The 21,042-nt window shown below is 43.9% G+C and overlaps 1 protein-coding gene across 1 annotated transcript in view; it reads left to right on the plus strand.

Moving 5' to 3' along the window:
* The window catches only part of LOC116329659 (vascular endothelial growth factor receptor 1-like), a 38,393-nt gene extending 17,934 nt beyond the window's left edge, over positions 1 to 20,459 (plus strand). Inside the window, exons 6-13 of the mRNA XM_039608485.1 lie at positions 4,162 to 4,184; positions 4,311 to 4,643; positions 4,788 to 5,114; positions 5,381 to 5,716; positions 6,037 to 6,360; positions 6,441 to 6,782; positions 17,265 to 17,337; positions 20,170 to 20,459. Of these exons, the coding sequence (XP_039464419.1) occupies positions 4,162 to 4,184; positions 4,311 to 4,643; positions 4,788 to 5,114; positions 5,381 to 5,716; positions 6,037 to 6,360; positions 6,441 to 6,782; positions 17,265 to 17,337; positions 20,170 to 20,179 (1,768 nt within the window). The 3' untranslated portion in view covers positions 20,180 to 20,459. The remainder of the gene's footprint in view (positions 1 to 4,161; positions 4,185 to 4,310; positions 4,644 to 4,787; positions 5,115 to 5,380; positions 5,717 to 6,036; positions 6,361 to 6,440; positions 6,783 to 17,264; positions 17,338 to 20,169) is intronic.
* The last annotated feature ends 583 nt before the right edge of the window (positions 20,460 to 21,042 follow it).

A 21,042-nucleotide genomic window follows, 5' to 3' on the forward strand; every position in this document is an offset into this window, starting at 1 on the left:
ACCCCCTCAGTGAGATCATTAACAAGACTGGCTACGGATACCGACTACGCAATGGAGCAGTTGTCAGCCACCTCCTGTACATGGATGACATCAAGCTGTATGCCAAGAGTGAAGGAGACATCGATTCACTGATACACACTACCAGGCTATACAGCAATGACATTCGGGCTGGAGAAGTGTAGTCGGATGGTAACAAAGAGAGGGAAGGTAGTCAGAACTTTGCAGACATAGTAGACAGTTACAAGTACCTGGGGATCCCCGCAGGCGAATGGGAACCACGAAGAGGCCCTGCAACCAGGGTCAGGCAAGTCCTGAGGAGTCAGCTGAACGGTAAGAACAAGATCCGGGCCATTAACACCTACGTGATCAGGTACCCTGCTGGGGTAATAGGCTGGCCAAAGGAGGAGATAGAAGCCACTGACATAAAGACAAGAAAGCTCCTTACCATGCATGGAGGGTTTCACCCCAAGTCCAGCACCCTGAGGCTGTACGCTAAGCGGAAGGAAGGGGGCCGGGGACTGGTGAGTGTCAGCACCACAGTCCAGGATGAGACAAGAAACATCCACGAATACATCACGAATATGGCCCCAACTGACAGCGTGCTCAGTGAATACCTCAGGCAGCAGAAACCCAAGAAAGAGGAGGAAGGCGAGGAACCATCATGGAAGGACAGGCCCCTGCACGTTATGTACCACCGGCAGATAGAGGAGGTGGCTGATATCCAGAAATCCTACCAGTGGCTGGACAAAGCTGGACTGAAAGACAGCACAGAGCAGTGTTGGGGAGTAACGGAATACATGTACCGCCATTACGTATTCAGAATACAAAATATGAGTAACTGTATTCCGTTACAGTTACCGTTTAAAAAGGTGGTATTCAGAATACAGTTACTTTGTTGAAATAAATGGAATACACGGCGGTACTTCCCTGTTTCATATTGTCGCGGGTCAGGATTGTTTGGGTTTGTTTAACAGCTACGTTCTGTTGTTCCAGGCGGCAGCGTTACGGTTGCCATGGTTACAGGGTGACGCTCTCTCTCTGCGTGTTTCCTGGGTGAGAGAGCGCTTTTTTGTTGTTGTTGCTGTGCTAAGCTAAAAGGCAGAATGCTACAGGCATAGCTCTAAAGCATGTAGCCTGATGGGCAGTGTAGTCCGTGCTGCAGGGAGAATGGACTACCATACCCGTTATGTGTCTGTGAGCGAGGGAGGGAGAGAAAGGAAAAGTCTGAGCTGTCACGGAGCAAAAACGGGAGCTGGAAGCATGTAAATATAATAATAACCACTGCAGCCAAGAAGAGTGCCTGAGGAGCCCATTTGTAAGTAAGCTATTAAGACTCAACTGTACACTGTGTTCGTGTTTTCCTCCGGAAAAAATAAGTTCCGTTGGAGCAGCCTTTCAACGCCTCTCTCTGTCTCTGGCAAGCAAAGTTGACCCAGACAACAAAGTAAAGCTAGTTTTCGGCTACCAGCCCGACACGAACCCGACGTATTAGCCAGAGGTCCCTTTACTACGTTTCGGAGCCGCGGACCTTCAGTAACAGTAATAAATCACAGCAATAGTACATTCACGTAGTTGTAAACAGCATGATAATATATTAAGTATTCCAAAGTATTCAGAATACGTTACTCTCATTGAGTAACGTAACGGAATACGTTACAGAATACATTTTGGGGCATGTATTCAGTATTCTGTAGTGGAATACATTTTAAAAGTAACCTTCCCAACACTGGCACAGAGGCACTAATCATGGCAGCACAAGAACAAGCTCTGAGCACAAGATCCATAGAGGCTGAGGCTGGGGTCTATCACACCAGCCAGGTGCAGGCTGTGTAAAGATGCCCCAGAGACAATCCAGCACATAACAGCAGGGTGCAAGATGCTAGCAGGCAAGGCATACATGGAACGCCATAACCAAGTGGCCGGCATAGTGTACAGAAACATCTGTGCCGAGTATAACCTGGAAGTCCCGAGGTCAAAATGGGAGATGCCCCCAAGGGTGATGGAGAATGACCGAGCTAAGATCCTGTGGGACTTCCAGATACAGACAGACAAAATGGTGGTGGCTAACCAACCGGACATAGTGGTGGTAGACAAACAGAAGAAGAAGACGGCCGGAACGATCGATGTAGCGGTGCCGAATGACAGCAACATCAGAAAGAAGGAACACGAGGAGCTGGAGAAATACCAAGGGCTCAGAGAAGAGCTCCAGAGGATGTGGAGGGTGGTCCCCGTGGTAATCGGAGCACTAGGTGTGGTGACTCCCAAGCTAGGCGAGTGGCTCCAGCAGATCCCGGGAACAACATCGGAGATCTCTGTCCACCTATTATATTTTTGAGGTAAATTTCTCATTCGACATTCTTTCACACAAATGCAAAATCATACATGTCAACATAAAATGTTCCTAAGTCCCCTAAAAATTTGTCACAATTTTTTTCAATTATTGTGATTAGATTTTATTTGTCATTCTAGAAAAAGTCACAAATTTTGGTACTTTTGCAAAGGTTACATTTAACGTTTTTACTTGAGTTTTCATGCAGCTGCAGTCGCTTTAAATGAATGATAAAATAACTGCCTCTAATAACTCTGTTAGCATGTTCTTTATAAACACAAACCTGAGACTTTTACAGCCCTTGGAGCTAATCTCTCTGTGACAATTAAATGAAGCCATGTATAGCTTTGGCAGCATCGGCTGGCGTTAATTACTAACCACGAGCTTAAGCTTTCTCTAAAATTGAGACTTTGCTGCTAATACCCAGCTAGTGCTAATACTAATGCCATTCACCACAGGCTATTTAGTAAAAGTAAAGAATTGCATGATTAATATGTAAAACGGTGGCAAACCACATTTATACTTTCACTTACCGTGTACAGACTCTGTTTTTGTTCGTATCACTGGAAGCTCTCACACTCAAAGTGGTCTGATTGAGCTTTCTTCTTTTCTTTGGTGGGGGTCGGTCATAGCCCAGATAAAGCTCTGGGTCGGGGTTTAGCTCTGTGGGCTTTTTATCAATAAAATGAAAGGAGCCAACATAAACTCTCTTTGGGGGGTGTTTGAGTCTTAAAGCTGCCAGCCACGCTAGTTTCCGATCCTCCTTCCGCGGCATAGAGTGCAGTGCGTAGGGCGGTGGGCACGGACAGTTCTTTTCGATGTTGTTGATGCTTAAGGCAAAATGTTTGCTTGAATTATTGTGGCAGCCGACAACAGCACACGTTGAACCCAAGCTCATTCTCGAACAGGTAAAGCCGCTAATTACAAAACGCCTTCTATGGCCTGGCCTGCTTTAACAACGTGCTGACCTTATTTACAATTAATGTTGTATGGATGTAATAAGAAAGTAACTGATTTTGTTGGTAGCAGCGACTGAACGCTGGCTCTCGCTTTGAGTAACCGGACGTATAAAACCGGACAGTAGTGGTCTGTCATGGCAGCCTACATACGCTCTTACAGAAATCTGTGGATAATTAAACAGAATATTTGTGTTTTACCTGGACCTATGATGAAGGTTCTGTGTGGTGCTGTGTCCTGGAGCAGACTGACATCAACAACTTCTCTCTCACATCATCTGAGGCTGGATAAATGTCAACTCACATTCAGTCTGTTCAGTCCACCTCAGACAGCAGTGTGTGTGTGTGTGGGGGGGGGGTGCACGTGATCAGGTCACTGCTGTCCAAAGCAGTGATCTTTGATTCATTATTTTGAAGTCCAAAATAGCCTCTAAATAAAACAGGAAACACTGAAAACAGGATGAAGATCTACTGGTTACACAACAGAGGACGTGATGGAGGATCTCACTCACTGATGTCTGTCTGTCTGTCTGTAAACTTTATGTTGTGCCTGTCAGTTCCTCAGCCAGAGGTGGTGGTGGTGCCAAAGTGGCAGAAGTCTGTCCTGCTGCCCTTTAAAACCACAGCTGACCTTCCTCAGGACGTCACAGTGGAGTGGAGACTCACTGAACCCAAGCACATGAAGGTCCACGTGTATGAGAGTGGAAACAATCAGCCAGATAAACAGGACCAGGGTTACAGAGGTCGCACAGAGATGGATGAAGATCCACTGAGAACTAAAGACTTCAGTCTGAGCCTGAAAGACCTCCACCCTACTGACAGTGGAGTCTACACCTGCAACATCTACAACACATACAGAGCCATCCTGCTACAGAAATCAGTGATTCTCAGTGTCAGAGGTGAGTGTAACAGCTGTTTGTCCACAGTGACTGAAAACAGGATGAAGAGCTGCTGGTTATGATGGAGGATGAACCTCACTCATGTCTGTCTGTCTGTGTTCATGTTTTACTCTGGTTTCTTCTCAGTCAACAAAGTGGAGGCAGTGGAGGTGACAAAGGGGGAGGAGTCTGTCCTGCTTCCCTTTAAATTCCCAGCTGACCTTCCTCAGGACGTCACAGTGGAGTGGACACACAACAACATGAAGGTCCACGTGTATGAGACTGGAAACAATCAGCCAGATAAACAGGACCAGGGTTACAGAGGTCGCACAGAGATGGATGAAGATCCACTGAGAAATAAAGACTTCAGTCTGACCCTGAAACACCTCCACCTCACTGACAGTGGAGTCTACACCTGCACTGTCTACAACAAGGAAGGACACATGCTGCTACAGAAATCAGTGATTCTCAGTGTCAGAGGTGAATTTAACAGCTGTTTGTCCAAAGTCTGAATCAGACTTGTATAATCTTGTGTGTCCAGCTGTTTTCAGCTGTGTGGCTGTTTGTGCAGCCTCATACTTGAACACACTGATATCTGATTGACATCTCATGTTCTCCTCTCAGAGTACGAGAAGGCGATGGTGACAGAGGGGACAGAGTCTGTCCAGCTGCCCTTTAAGATCACAGCTGACCTTCGTCAGGACGTCAAAGTGGAGTGGAATTACAAAAAAATGAAGGTCCACGTGTATAAAAGCGGAAAAAATCAGCTAGGTAAACAGCATCAGGGTTACATAGGACGCACAGAGATGAAGGAAGATCCACTGAGAACTAAAGACCTCAGTCTGACCCTGAAATATCCCCACCTCACTGACAGTGGAGTCTACACCTGCACCGTCTATGGCAAGGATAGACACACTCTGCTACAGAAATCAGTGACTCTCTGTGTCACAGGTGAGTGTAAAAGCTATTTGTCCACAGTGTGAATCCCAGATGTGTAAACCTGTGAGTGTGTCCAGCTCTTTCCAACTGTTTGAGAATAAAAGCAGCACAGCTGTTTGTGCAGCCTCTCACATCAACACACAACAGTTCAGCTCCAAGTCAGAGGAACACTGAGAACAGGAGCTGCTGGTCACACAGCAGAGGACAGGATGGAGGATCAACCTCACACATGTCTGTTAATCTCATGTTCTCCTGTGTTCTCCTCTCTGATTACCCAGTGGAGAAGCACATTGTGACACAGGGGGAGGAGTCTGTCCTTCTACCCTTTAAAACCACAGCTGTCCTTCCTCAGGACGTCACAGTGGAGTGGAGACTCACTGAACCCAAGCACATGAAGGTCCACGTGTATGAGACTGGAAACAATCAGCCAGTTAAACAGGACCAGGGTTACAGAGGTCGCACAGAGATGGATGAAGATCCACTGAGAACTAAAGACCTCAGTCTGACCCTGAAACACCTCCACCTCACTGACAGTGGAGTCTACACCTGCACCGTCTACAACAAGGATGGACACACTCTGCTGCTACAGAAATCAGTGATTCTCAGTGTCAGAGGTGAGTGTAACAGCTGTTTGTCCACGGTGTCAGTAAGAATTCAGTCAAACAGCTGCTAATGCATCATGGAAATGTGATGTATCTAGAGTCTACCATCAAAACAGAGATAAGCTCTGAGTATGTCCAGCTGTTTCCAGCTGTGTAAGAATCAAAGCTGCACAGCTGTTTGTGCAGCCTCACACATCAACAAACAACAGTTCAGCTCCAAGTCAGAGAAACACTGAGAACAGGAGCTGCTGGTTACACAGCCGAGTACATTTTGGAGGATCAACCTCACACATGTCTGTCTGTCTGTCTGTACTCTGAAATTCTGCTTTCAGATGTTGGGATGGAGATGGTTGTTACACAAGGGTTAAAGTTTGTAATGCTGCCCTTTATAATACCACATGACCTTCCTCGGGGTACCACAGTGAAGTGGAGACACAACAATGTGACAGTCTACAGGTGCATACATGTAAATGTTAACTCACAGTACCAGGATTACAGAGGTCGCACAGAGATGAATAATGGCGCCCTGACAACTGGAGACCTCAGTCTGACCCTGAAAGACCTCCACCTCACTGACAGTGGAGTCTACACCTGCACCGTCTACAACAAGGATGGACACATGCTGCTACAGAAATCAGTGAGACTCAGTGTCAGAGGTGAGTGTAACAGCTCTTTGTACACAGTAAGTAAAAGAAAAGTGAATGACGTGATATGTGCTGCTCTGGTCTCTTGTCAGATAATGAAGTGAACATGGTGGAGGTGACCCAGGCGAAGGAGACTGTCCTTCTGCCCTTTAAAACAACAGCTGACCTTCCCCAGGACGTCACAGTGGAGTGGACACGCTCAGGCACCAAACACGCCAAAGTCTACGTGTTTCAGAAAAGGAAAAGCCAGGTAGAAGAACAGGACCAGGTTTACAGAGGTCGCACAGAGATGAAGGAAGATCCACTGAGAACTAAAGACCTCAGTCTGACCCTGAAAGACCTCCACCTAACTGACAGTGGAGTCTACACCTGCACCGTCTACAACAAGGATGGACACATGCTGCTACAGAAATCAGTGACTCTCACAGTCACAGGTGAGTGACTAGATTAGACTAATAAATCATTTCATGTATGAAGAGATATGCCCAAATCCAAACTGGAAGCTGGTTCCACAGAAGAGGGGCCTGAAAACTGAAGGCTCTGCCTCCCATTCTACTTTTAAATACTCTAGGAACAACAAGTAGGCCTGCAGAGCGAGAGCGAAGTGCTCTAATAGGGTGATATGGTACTACAAGGTCATTAAGATAAGATGGGGCCTGATTATTTAAGACCTTGTATGTGAGGAGCAGGATTTTGAATTCAATTCTGGATTTCCAATGAAGGGAAGCCAAAGCAGGAGAAATATGCTCTCTCTTTCTAGTCCCTGTCAGGACTCTTGCTGCAGCATTTTGGATTAGCTGAAGGCTTTTCAGGGAGTTTTTAGGACATCCTGATAATAAAGAATTACAGTCGTCCAGCCTGGAAGTAATAAATGCATGAACTAGTTTTTCAGCATCACTCTGAGACAGGATATTTCTAATTTTAGAGATGTTGCACAAATGGAAGAAAGCAGTCTTACATATTTGTTTAATATGTGCATTGAAGGACATGTCCTGGTCAAAAATGACTCAAGGTTCCTCACAGCATTACTGGAGGCCAAGGTAATGCCATCCAGAGTAAGAATCTGCTTAGATACCATATTTCTAAGATTTTCAGGGCCGAGTACAATAACCTCAGTTTCTATCTGAATTAAGAAGCAGAAAGTTAGCGGCCATCCAGGTCTTTATGTCTTTAAGACATTCCTGCAGTTTAACTAATTGGTGTGTGTTACCTGGCTTCATGGATAGATAGAGCTGCGTGTCATCTGCATAGCAGTGAAAATTTATGCTATGTCTTCTAATGATGCTGCCTAAAGGAAGCATGTATAATGTAAATAGAATTGGTCCTAGCACTGAACCCTGTGGAACACCATAATTGACATTAGTGTGTGAAGAGGACTCTCCATTTACATGCACAAATTGGAGTCTATTAGATAGATATGATACAAACCACTGCAGTGCAGTACCTGTAATACCTACAGCATGTTCTAATCGCTCTAATAGGATATTATGGTCGACAGTATCGAACGCAGCACTGAGGTCTAGCAGGACAAGCACAGAGATGAGTCCACTGTCAGAGGCCATAAGAAGATCATTTGTAACCTTCACTAAAGCTGTTTCTGTGCTGTGATGAGCTCTGAAACCTGACTGAAACTCTTCAAATAAGCCATTCCTCTGCAGATGATCTGTTAGCTGTTTGACAACTACTCTTTCAAGGATTTTTGATATGAAAGGAAGGTTGGAGATTGGCCTATAATTAGCTAAGACAGCTGGGTCTAGAGATGGCTTTTTAAGTAAAGGTTTAACTACAGCCAGCTTGAAGGCCTGTGGTACATAGCCGATTATTAGAGATAGGTTGATCATATTTAAGATTGAAGAATTAATTAATGGCAGGACTTCTTTGAGCAGTTTTGTAGGAATGGGGTCTAAAAGACACGTTGATGGTTTGGAGGAATTAATTATTGAAGTTAACTCAGAAAGATCAATTGGAGAAAAAGAGTCTAACTTAACATCGATGGTACTAAAAGTAGCTGTAGATAATATTACATCTGTGGGATGATTATTGGTAATTTTTCTCTAATGATAAAAATTTTATTTGTGAAGAAGTTCATGAAGTCATTACTAGTTAACGTTAAAGGGATGGTTGGCTCAGTAGAGCTCTGACTTTTGTCAGCCTGGCTACAGTGCTGAAGAGAAACCTGGGGTTGTTCTTATTTTCTTCAATCAGTGACGAATAGTAAGATGTTCTGGCTTTGCGGAGGGCTTTCTTATAAAGCAGCAAACTATTTCTCCAGGCTAAATGATGATCCTCTAAATTTGTGACACGCCATTTCCTCTCCAGCTTACGAGTTATCTGCTTTTAGGCTACGTGTTTGAGAATTATACCACGGAGTCAGGTACTTCTGATTTGAGACCTTAGTTTTCACAGGAGCTACAGTATCCAGAGTCGCACGTAGAGAGGAGGTAAAATTATTAACAAGATAATCGACCTCTGTTGGAGTAGCGTTCAGATAGCTGCTCTGCTCTATGTTGGTACAGGGCATTGAAGATGATAACAGTGGGTGGATTATATTCTTAAACTTAGTTACAGCACTTTCAGAAAGACATCTACTGTGATAAAGTCTACTCTCCACTGCTGTGTAATCAATTATTGTAAATGTAAATGTTATCAGGAAATGATCAGACAGCAGAGGGTTTTCAGGAAACACTGTTAAATGTTCAGTTTCTATGCCATATGTTAAAACAAGATCTAGAGTGTGATTAAAGTGGTGGGTGGGTTCTTTTACATTTTGAGAGAAGCCAATTGAGTCTAATAACAGATTAAATGCCATGTTGAGGCTGTCATTTTTAGCATCTACATGGATGTTAAAATCACCCACAATAATTATTTTATCTGAGCTGAGCACTAAATCAGATAAAAAGTCTGAGAAATTAGACAGAAACTCTGTGTAAGGCCCAGGTGGACGATAGATGATAACAAGTAAGACTGGTCCGGCCTGTGCTTGTCACGGTCTGCCATGCAGACCGCGGGGATGAGGAAAGTAGGACCCAAAACGCAGGACTCTGCAATGCCACAGTGCACTTTATTTACAGTGGAACTAGACAGGCAAGTCCAACGATTCACTCCACAGTGCAATCTGCCAACAGTGCTCGTCCCCTTGCTCCCCGTGCGTCCCGTGCGTCCCGTGCTGTAGCTCCCTTAGTGTGTGTGCTCCCCAACTCGCTTCTTCGCTCGACTTTCCTGGAGGAAGAAGGACAATCCACAATTAGCCACACACGCTAGCCAAATACGAAGCTCACACGTCTAGCACGGACTATACCAGTCAGGAGTAATACTCCCACGTCGACTGTCGCCGCGAGTCCAGGTTAAATACCTCTTTCTAGCCGGGAGGGATGATTACCAACAGCTGTTCAGATAATCAGCTGCAGGTGGGCCGGCACAGCGAAGAGGGACTCCCAATGACGACAGTCGCCAGGACACGCCTCTCCCATGGCGCGCACTTCCGTAAACAGCCCTGAGGACCGGGGAGAGAGAGAGGGAGAAGCAAACACACACGCACACATACACTCTACATACAACTGGACAGAACAGTAGACGACACAGCCCCCATAATAATAATAATAATAATAATAATAATAATAACAACAGTCATAGTCCCCACTGCTCACGGACCCCGAGTCCCCAGAGCCGGGTCTGTGACAGTGCTTTGAGATTTCTGGTAGTTAAATGACTCGGGGGTGTTGATTCATTTAAACTAACATAATCATCCTGCTGCAAGCAGGTTTCTGTAAGGCAGAGTAAATCGATTTGTTGATCAATTATTAAGTCATGTACTAACAGAGACTTGGAGGAGAGAGACCTAATGTTTAATAATCCACATTTCACTGTTTTACTCTTTGGTTCAGATGTGGATACTGTATTGTTCTTTCTTTGTGATTTTTTATGTTTAACCCTTTAAGACCTACCATAGAACCAAGTCCGCCAGGGCTTATATTATATTTTTACATGCTGTAGTGCCATTTTTGGGAGCATTTCAAGTTGATATACATCAATACAACCATTATAGCCCAAATTTTAATAATATGTATGCATTAAGTGCATAGTAATTACATAAATTGTAAAAAAAAAAAAGTGCAATGAACTACAAAAAAATTTAAAATCGTTTTGTTTTTTTTTAACATATATTTCTAGTTAGAGAAATTTAAAAGGCTTATCCCTCAAAATTGTAAATACAAAAAAGTTGCACAAACTAGTTTCCCACCACACAAAATTTATTTTAAGTTTCTTCATAGTTTCATTCATAGTTTTATTTTTGAAATATACCAATTTTCATATACTGCAGGAAAAATGAAAATAAATATTATGGTAAATGGCAAATGGCCTGTATTTGTATAGCGCTTTTCTAGTCCCTAAGGACCCCAAAGCGCTTTACACAACCAGTCATCCACCCATTCACACACACATTCACACACTGGTGATGGCAAGCTACATTGTAGCCACAGCCACCCTGGGGCGCACTGACAGAGGCGAGGCTGCCGGACACTGGCGCCACCGGGCCCTCTGACCACCACCAGTAGGCAACGGGTGAAGTGTCTTGCCCAAGGACACAACGATCAAGACCGTCTAAGCCGGGGCTCAAACCGTGCAATTTAGCTGTTGCTGCTTACCTCCAGTTCTCGTTGTAGAATTGACCAACCCGTTCTCACTTCCGATGCGTAAAATACTGACGGCTCGAACTGGCAACCTTCCGATTACAAGGCGAACTCCCAACTCTTGAGCCACGATTGCCCCGATAATAATGCAAATTTGCAAAATAACAGCATATGCATCAAAATAAACTATTTCCAGCAGTGCAATATGAGTCCTAAGCATCCCAGAAACGACACAGAAAGTCATAAAGTCAAACATAACTTTTAAAAACACAAGTATGGGCTCACAAGGCCCCGATGGTAAAAAACTACATTTCCGCGAAAATGACGTCACTTCCGGTTTCGGGCAGGTCATGGCGGACATGTGAAAGTTCGCGCTGACGTCTATTCCAACTGTAGAATTAAAGAAATTATTTTACTGCTACTGTTCATAACCATCATCTTTATCATTGCATTAATTATCATTTCATCCAAGCATTTATTGAAGCTGTTGGCATTATGTTATAATTTGTATTACAGGTGTTATCATAATCCCATATTAACATGTTTATTACAGGTGCAGTTATAAGCACTTTAAATCGTTGAGTTAAATCTATAATCTTAAAAGCTTATATGCTGAGTATATTGTTACAGTAAAATAGTAGCTGAGCAAAGGCCTGAATGTATTCAGCTTCTTGTTGCATTTGAGTTTGCCTAGCAACAGGTGACGCAAAGAGGAGGACAAGTCCATGGGGACCTCAAAGGCCTGAGATCATCACCATATTTGGAAGAGGATGCCAGAAAGGGGAACTCCTGTGTCTGCATTTATCTCTTAAGATTGATCATTGTCTGTAAAAGAGGCAAATAATGTTCTTAAGATGCAAATTATGTGCTTGTAAACGCAAGAGGGGGCGTCATAATACCCTGATGTTATAAAAGCAATCTGAAGTGTATTTTGAAGTAGGGATCTGATGCTGTCTGCGAACATGGTTAGATCTCTCCACGCGTGCATTCATTAAATCACCGTCTAATTCCACCCGGCCGGATCAGTGTGTTATTTTGGATTTCCTCCTGTATCCCTCCTTGAACCTTAACACAACCTAGTAAGTGTTATGAACAGCTGATCGGATCGGCAAAGCGTGTTTCTGGAATATTATGTTTTTGTTGCTGCAAGTGCTTTTTATGCATTTTTTGCAAAGCTATATGTGGAAGGAAACTGTGACCTAGGACAAGCTGATAGCATAAGATGTAAGTACAACTCCTCCGGTTTCATATGTAAAAAAAATTATTGCGCTAGCTTACGTGGTTGCAGTGCTACCGGGATTTAAAAATAGTTACTCAAAATGGAGCGTGTCCGCTCCTACCGGCTTTAAAGGGTTAAGTTGTTGATTGCTGGTTTTTATTTTGTTTTTTGTCTGTTTGGGAGCTGACACAGTCTCTACGGAGTTGTTGTTTTGGTGGGGTAGCAGTGGGTGCAGTTGCAGAGAGGCGTGTAAGACTGCAACTCTGCTTCCTGGTCCCAACTCTGGATAGTCATATTTTGGGGGGTTTAATAAATTTGTCCATATTTCTAGAAATAAGAGCTGCTCCATCCAAAGTGGGATGGATGCCGTCTCTCCTAACAAAACCAGGTTGTTGGGTCTGTGTTTCCACAAGCCCCGCTAGTTCTAGAGACTTATTCATCATGAAAGAAAACAAGACAGTCAGCGATCGATCAATTACTTGCAAGGGAGGCCTCGTCTGTGTTCACCACGAAAATGACCCCAAATCCGGCCTCCTCCCGCTGCCTTTTATTGAGAGACAGTTCACACAAAACACATCACAGCAAAGCAATGCCCACATGGTTCTAAGACAAGGCATTGTATGTATATGTGTGAACTTCTGTATGTAAGTAAGAATGTGTGTGTGTGTGTGCGTGTGTGTGTGTGTGTGTGTGTGTGTGTGACCTCCTGCTGGGCAGGAAGCTTACATCAAAAAGACCTTTACAAGGATGTGTCTGTAATAAAAACACTACCGCCCCCCACCCAGAACCTCGAGAATCTGGGGAGGGGAGGACAGAAAGAATTCCTTTCCTCACACAGTTAAACAATGTACCGATGGTAAGCATAAAATGACAAACATTTAACAATTCACTCTAACACAGGTTTCCTTCAGAAGGTTTGCCAATTATCTATTATTAAATTTAGTTCTTTGCATTCTTTTGACGGCGAAAAAAAACACGGCTCAAAGTGGACTAACTCATAAAAAATGATCTTTAATTTTACATTTTCCGGAAAATGGAGACTTAGCACAGAAACGCCAGCTCAAGTCAAGTCTGAAGCATCAGGAGCCCGTCTCGTTATATATTTTGCAACACGTCACACAGTTTCAATACAAACACTAGCTTCCTCTTTTCTGTCTACCTTCCTGTTTCCTTTACTTCTCCTTTCTAACGTCTGTTGCCAGGGCAACTCATCACCCTTTAACCTAGTTCCGTCTTGTCTGAGCTTAGTTTCCAAAGGCCTCTCTCATTAAAACATATAAAACAATATAATCAACAAATAAGCATTAAGAATATATATTTATTTCTTAACACTATGAAGCTCACATCGTTTCTGGGACATCACTCAGACAGCCAGCAATTTAAGGAGATCATGTGGCTAAACAATTCACTCCTGGTCTGATTGGGGAGGGGATCAGAAAAAACTATAGAGTCCGACATTGATTTGGCAAAGTTCGGCAAACCGATTCAATATTGATTGTAGTGACCTCCAATTGGCGTAACTGGGTGTCATTACTGTTGACATGAATTATGAATTTACTGAATTTACGTTTACCCTTAGCCAGCAGTTTTAAATTTCCTTCAATGTCGCCTGCTCTGGCCCCTGGAAGACAATTGACTATGGTTGCCGGTGTCTCTAGCTTCACATGTCTGAGAACAGAATCACCAATTACCAGAGTTTGACCCCCGGCGGGTGTGTCGCCGAGTGGGGAAAAACGGTTAGACACATGAACAGGTTGGTGGTGTACCTGGGGCTTCTGTTTAAGACTATGCTTCCTCCTCACCGTCACCCAGCCGCCCTCTTTCCCCAGCTGCTTGGGGTCTGCCGGGGAACAGCTAGCGGGGCCTGCGCTATCTTCGGCTGCACCAGCTACAGGGGCCTGGCTAGCTACGGGTGAATTAAACCGAGTCTGTAATTCAGTAATCCTGGCCTCCAGAGCTGCAAATATGCTACATTTGTTACAAGTATCATTACTGCTAAAGGAGGCCGAGGAGTAGCCAAACATCTGACACAATGAGCAGGAAAGTGCAGGAGGGACAGGCGAAGAGGCCATGGTGCTAGCGAGTCGGCTACGAGCTAAGCTAAGCTAGCAAAACAGTAAAGACACAGTGAGTGAATACTTTGGCTATGAATTGGGGAGTGAGTACACAGAGAGTGTCCTTCGGATGAAGCACGTGAAGATTACACTATCAAAAAAAGAAGTTATCTAAAAGCTTTTAGTTAAATTGCTAAGCAGATAAGCTATTCCACCACCCCCACTTATACACCTTCCTTCTTTTCACAGGGTGGTTTAAACCTTTGACATTCCAACTTACAAAGTTTAAGCAACTACCCATAGTCCTGCACTAAAAATGTAAGAAAACTAAAGAAAAAAACACAGCAAGCTTACACACATTGTGTACCCTCCAGAAAAATAAACTCGTCCTGTCTAACACTAAGAACTGACTTTAGCTCCCATAACTTCAGTAAACATAACACTCCTAGAAAAGCGGGTCCCGGTCTACCCCAACCGTAAACCCTGGATGACAAGCAAGGTTCGGACATTGTTAAAGGCACGCAACTCTGCATTATCCTTACTTCAAAGCTTCACTTTACTTCAAAGTTTCTCAAGAATTTAGTTTTGCCACTACTGAGCCAATTTAATAGTTAAGATCATCTACTCAGCGAACAGATAATTTAGAATTCAGCCAATTTGCACAAATTTGCTTATTGAACAGGTTTGTGCCTACCTTTAAATCTTTTTAGACCGGTCTTCTGTTCGCCTCATATCAGATCCAACCTTCGGCCACATTTGTTCTCTCTGTTACACGAAGAACCGGGTGGAGACACCAAATATTAAACCCCGATTCTTTTGTCCCCATGATAGAACAGAGAAAACCGACTCATAGTGTGTTAAAATATTGATATTTCTTTTTATTCAATCATCAAACTGTCAGAATGGTGTAACTACAATAACCTCACCCTAAACACCAAGAAAACAAAGGAAGTGGTCATGGACTTATGCAAAACAAGAACTGATCCCCCTCCCCTCTCCATAAAAGGTGACTATGTGGAGAGGCTGTAGTTCCTCGGCACCCACATATCTGAGGATCTATCTTGGTCCATCAACACATCAGCCCTAGTGAAGAAAGCCCAGCAGCGCCTCCATTTCTTGAGGGTTCTCAGATGGAACAGGCTGCAGACTGAACTCCTGGTGTCCTTCTACCATCCCACAATCGAGAGTGTGCTGGTGCACACCATTCCTGTGTGGTACGCTGGTTGCACAACAGCTGACAAGAAGAGACTACAGAGGGTCATCAGGACTGCAGAGAAGGTGATCGGCTGTCCACTCTCCTCCCTGGACTTAATTGCCAGCTCAAGATGTCTCTCCAGAGCTATAGCAATTATAAAGGACCATCTCCATCCTAACCACCACCTCTTCAACATCCTGCCCTCTGGAAAAAGCTTCAGATCCATCAGGTGCAAAACAAACAGCCTAAAGAACAACTTCTTCCTGTGGGCTGTCAGAACTATTAATGCAAACTAAGAGTGTAAACAGACTTCTCCAATACAAACACTCTGACGCTGCTATTGATCAACTATGTGCAATATCTCAGTCTTTCCATGCTCTGTGCAATATTTTTGGCTCATGTGCAATATTTTGGTCGCTGTAGAACTACCATCTCCACCCTAAATGACCATAGTCCCTGCACCCTTATTTATGTATTACATTATATAACTGCCCTTGTATACAGACCCACAATGTTTCTGTTTCAATGTTTCTTACACATACAGCATGTATATAGTTTCACTCACATATATGTATACATATATATTGCTTTTTATTTTATTTTATTTATTTATTCATCTCCCCCCCCCATTGTATATTGTATTCTCTTCTTACTTTTTCACCTTTGTGGTCCAGCTACCCAATTTTGCTGTGCAAGAAACTGCACAACGACAATAAAAAGCTCTAACTCTCTAGATAAATGGTAACGTTTTGTGAAAGCAGTCAACATGCAACCAAAACACAACCTTTAACCAACTTTGGGGACAATAGAAGCAATGAGATATGAAAAGTATCCCTGCTTGTGAATAGCAGAGGAGAAGAAAAAAACGAGAGTCTGTAATGCCTAAACTTGAACAAAAATCCTTGCATATCCCAAGAGTAGGAGATAATCAGGACAATCTACTTACAGGGCTCGTCCAAGTATCTCCTCGTCTCATCAGCCGAGTGAAGCCAGCGTCTTGCACCATCGGGAGATGTGATGCGAAGTCGTGCAGGATACACGACTTCGTGTAGCCTTGAGACCTTGTTTATGCAGCTCGGCTTCACTTTACGGTACACCATGTGCTTGTTTAGAACTTCTGGGCAGTAGTCCTCCACCACGCGAATCTGCTGACCATGGTACTCTAGTTTCTCTCCTCGCTGGGCCTCTCGGATTAGAAGGTACTTTACCTGGTACCAATGAAGGCGTATAATTACGGGGCGCGGCCTCTGTCCTGGGGCTGGCTTAACGGCATGCATACGATGGGCTCTGTCAATCTCTGGCCGGGTCGGGAGCCTCTCCTTCCCGAAGACCTCATAAAGCAAGTTGGCAAATAATTCTGTGGGACGCCTGCCTTCAACATCTTTTTCAAGTCCCAGAATACGCAGGTTTTGGCGCCTACTTCGGCTCTCTAGGTCCAGTTTCCCATCCCAGTGCTGAATGAATGATCTGTATTCGTCACTTTAAAGAAGAGGCTGGGAACCCAAATTTCCATCCACATATTCAGTCACAGAAATCAGATTCACTCAATCTTCCTCATTACAATTGACTTGTATGGCTTCATAAATCTAACAGCCTGAATTTGGAGACCTGAACAGAGTTGGTGCTCAGCTCTGCGGGTTCATGGAGGCTTGGAGGGTCACTCATAAGATGATCCACTCGGGATTCTGTTATTTCCACTATTCAAACTAAACCACACCTGAGAGGAAAGCGTGTTGCACATGGTCACTTGGTTTGTGTGTCTGATGTAGAAATAGATTGATGAGCTCTGAGACTCACTCCTGGTTTCTCCTCTGCAGAAACCTTGATGGGAGCCATGGCAGACATGCTTCCGCGTCTCAGGAGGAGGAGGAGGGCACCAGAGGAGCTGAGGTATGTTTGCAGGGTCACAGAGGAATGTGTGTTTACCCATGAGGTTACCATGGTAACTGCTGCTGGTCCAGTTTAAATGAGCTCAATAGCTGTGTCCCAAAACGTCGACTGCATCCTTTGGAGGCCGCATTTGAAGGCCGATTACGTCACAGCCAGGCAACGAAGGCTGTCCCAATTCGTCGACTATTTCAAATGCAGCCGACAAATGCATCCTTCATTTCCCCGAATTTGAAGGATGGGTCAGGTGTGTCCTTTGTGGCCCACCATATCCCAGAATTCATAGCGCGGCCCAGCCAATTTTAGTTTCCAACAATGGCAGCCGCTACTAAGTTTTAAAATTACTCTTATTAATCTTTCTGGGTCACAAAATGAACTTTTAACATATTTTCAGGCAAGAAAGTAGCTGATTAATGATGGGTCTGTCTAGCACAACCCCTCGCTGGAACGAGACAATTTACTACAACAGCAAATAGCAAGACGCAAGTAGGCACAGTTCTTTGTGTTACTCGTATACGCGGGAGACCCGACTCGAGCCAAGTGTCGTTCCACCCACTTGACCTCCGTCAGACTCTCAGCCAGGTTCCCTGTAACACTCCTTTTATTGTGGTTACATGAATATGCATAGGTTCATTAACATATGACGTCTTACATAGGTATACATGTGAACAAAGAGTACCTTGCCTGTGCGTTGTGTAGGTATGTGTGTGTGTGTGTGTATCTGTGTGTGTATGTGTGTGTCAAGATGTGAACCTGTGAAGACTCCCCAAAGCTGGTGCCAGGAATCTAGCGGTCCATCTAAACAAAAGGCTCTTACACTCAAACAGATATACGTGTGTTTGCCATACCATAGCAAGGTCAGCGAGAGAAGATACGACCTCTCTTATGACCCTAGGAGGTGTGTGATCTATGCCAGAACACTCTGGAGAGGAGTGACTGCACTCCCTTCTTCATGCTACACAGAGTTGTTGCAGACCTCCTAGGATGAGACATTCTTTCAATATGCAATCAACTATATACTTCTAAACATAAATGATTACATGTTTCTCAATACAAATGACAATAATCAAATATAAATCCAACATGTAAATTTCAAATATCTGCTTGGTTTATCAAGACATGGCATTTTTGCAAAAGTGCGCCGACGTTTTCGGAGACGTCTGTTACCCACCCGCTCGATAGCAAGCCGAGGGGTTCAATGGTAACTCAAGCCGGCGAGAGCATCAGACTCCCGGCTTCATCGTTTTCAGACCCCCGCTCTTTCGCTACTCAGGTTAAACATGATATATAAGTCACTCGGATAACTTAAAAATGTAATTGTTTGGCTTTTTTTGGTGTTTTATTTGTTCCGGAGTAAATCGGTTTGGCTGAGATCAAAGTTATTAGATTATTAGATTAAATAAAACTTTATTTATCCATCGGGTGGGTTCCTCCAGGATTTTCACACAGCTGAATAAAGATCAAACAGAAAACCGATCAAACACAAGTGTGAGACGGTCGAGAATTTACGCCAGTGTCCTGTTATATTTTAGATAGCAAGGAGCAGACGGCTGAGTTTATTAAGCTCCACCGACACAGCAGTGATGCAAATCTGAAGGCTAGAACGTCCCATTGCACAGCCTCGCACTTCCGGCCTTCTCGGTCTTCGAAGGATGCAGCCGAAATTTTGGAACACAGCTAATGAGTGAGGACATGTAGGTCACATGATCACAGGAACTCACCTGCCCGTGCAGCTATGAATGTGTGAACCTGGTTTTATTCTTGGCTCTGATCCTTGTTCTTGTTTCAGCTGATCGGTCACAGATCAGAGAACCGAACAGTCTGTTTGTAGGATATTGATCAGCTGTCAAAGCTGGGATAGACTCCAGCATCAAACCCACGGACCCATGCGAGTGTCCTCAGGAACAGGAACAATGAAGCTGTTCCTCTGATGAAGGTTCATTGAGCTTGATGGGTCACAGAGGAGGAGGAGGAGCTGGTGATGAAGAGCAGCCTGTGTGTATATACAGGATAAAGTATTTAGTGTGTATTAAGATGAAGATGCAGCTTTGCTTTGGCCTTCCTCTGCTAACAGCTAACTAACCTCAGCCAGAAGTTCTGCAGCTGTTTGTCTAACATTAGAAGTGTATAATGATGATGACCCCGAGCGTGTTTCTGCTGTTCTGATGAATCACCACGGCGCGTCCTTACTCTGTGTCACATGTTAGCTTCATGTGTGTCAAAGGTCAAAGCTGCTGACTGTCAGGAAGCTTCAGACAAACATGATGAAACACCCCCTCTGACCTCAAAGATGCAGTCAGAGCAGGATGGAGGCCCTGAGGCCACACCCACACTTCCTGTCAGTCCCTGTGATTGGCAGCTGTCTCCATCAGTATCATACATATCCATATAATCACCCTGAGGTCACTGATGTTGGCGCTGTATGAACCACATTAAATGTTTTTACCAAGATGCCTCCGTGTCTCTCTGTCACATACACATTTAATCATTAATCACATATATATTTAATAATTTCCTTACACAGTTCTTCTCTTTCAGATTTGTTGTTACAGGTTACACAGCAGCTTGTGTTGTTGTTAAAATCATCTGAACACTTCTGTAAAAATCACTTCATTTTCACGCAATACTAAACTTTCTTACTTCGCTCTGACGTTTGTTAGTTTTATTATTTCTGCAAACTGATGGAGGAAAAACAGTCATGTGACCTGCAGGGAGCCAATGGGTGACGTTTGTTTTGTCAGTCACTGATCACTCTGAGCAGCTTTCACTGTGACAGAGTACACATGTGTGCAGTCATTACTAAGTACTTCTTTTTGTTGGTTTTCCCACTGACAGGAAAATGTAAAGACAGGCTGACGGAGAACAGCTGCCTCAGAGTGCATCTCATACACCCGGACTTCAGTGGAGAAACACCACTCTGCAGTAAAGTGGAGTCACCACTCTTCAGTCTATGCAGACTACGTCACAATCGAAAAGCCTAATAAAAAAGAATGTCATTGTAATCAGTACAAGGACAGTAAAGTTGTCAGTCACGCTGGTTAGAAAACCATAAAGATGTCAGTAATAAAACAGAGAAACACACTCTGCTGTTGTGTTGCATCCACCTGCACAAACACACTCATGTTGGTACTTTGTGTTCACTGCTGTTGGGTCAAAGCTGTGTTTGGATCAGGTTGTCCTGGTCTGATGGATCTGCCTGTTCAAACAGTGAATGGAATAAAATTGAGGCACAATTCTTCCCGCTCCACCACACCCACCCACACAGGTAGGGCCTTGGGGTGCGGATATGTCACCAGGGTGCAGGGGAGGCATTCCCCCCCCTCTGTCCCCTTCTGGCCACCTGTGCCTCAATTTTATTCCACAACTTAGACATCCACATTACTCACACTCTCAGTCTGAGAGGTAGTCAAGTCAAGTCAAGTCATCTTTATTTATATAGCACATTTAAAAGACATCATGTGTCGGCCAAAGTGCTGAACAGGGAATAATATAATGAAAGAATTAAATTAGAAAGAAAATATTTTTTAAAAAAGAATTGTAAAACATGTAAAGGTATATGGCATATAATGTAAGTGCAAATATGCACATACATATACAAAACTGTACGCATTCACACACAGGCACACATATGTGAACACCACCATCCAGTAAACTAAGAGACCAGGTAGACAAATTAAAAAGGATATTAAAGAGATCCAAAAGCCTTGG

The sequence above is a fragment of the Oreochromis aureus genome, linkage group 3 (assembly GCF_013358895.1).
Source record: "Oreochromis aureus strain Israel breed Guangdong linkage group 3, ZZ_aureus, whole genome shotgun sequence".
In the NCBI taxonomy this organism is placed as follows: domain Eukaryota; kingdom Metazoa; phylum Chordata; class Actinopteri; order Cichliformes; family Cichlidae; genus Oreochromis; species Oreochromis aureus.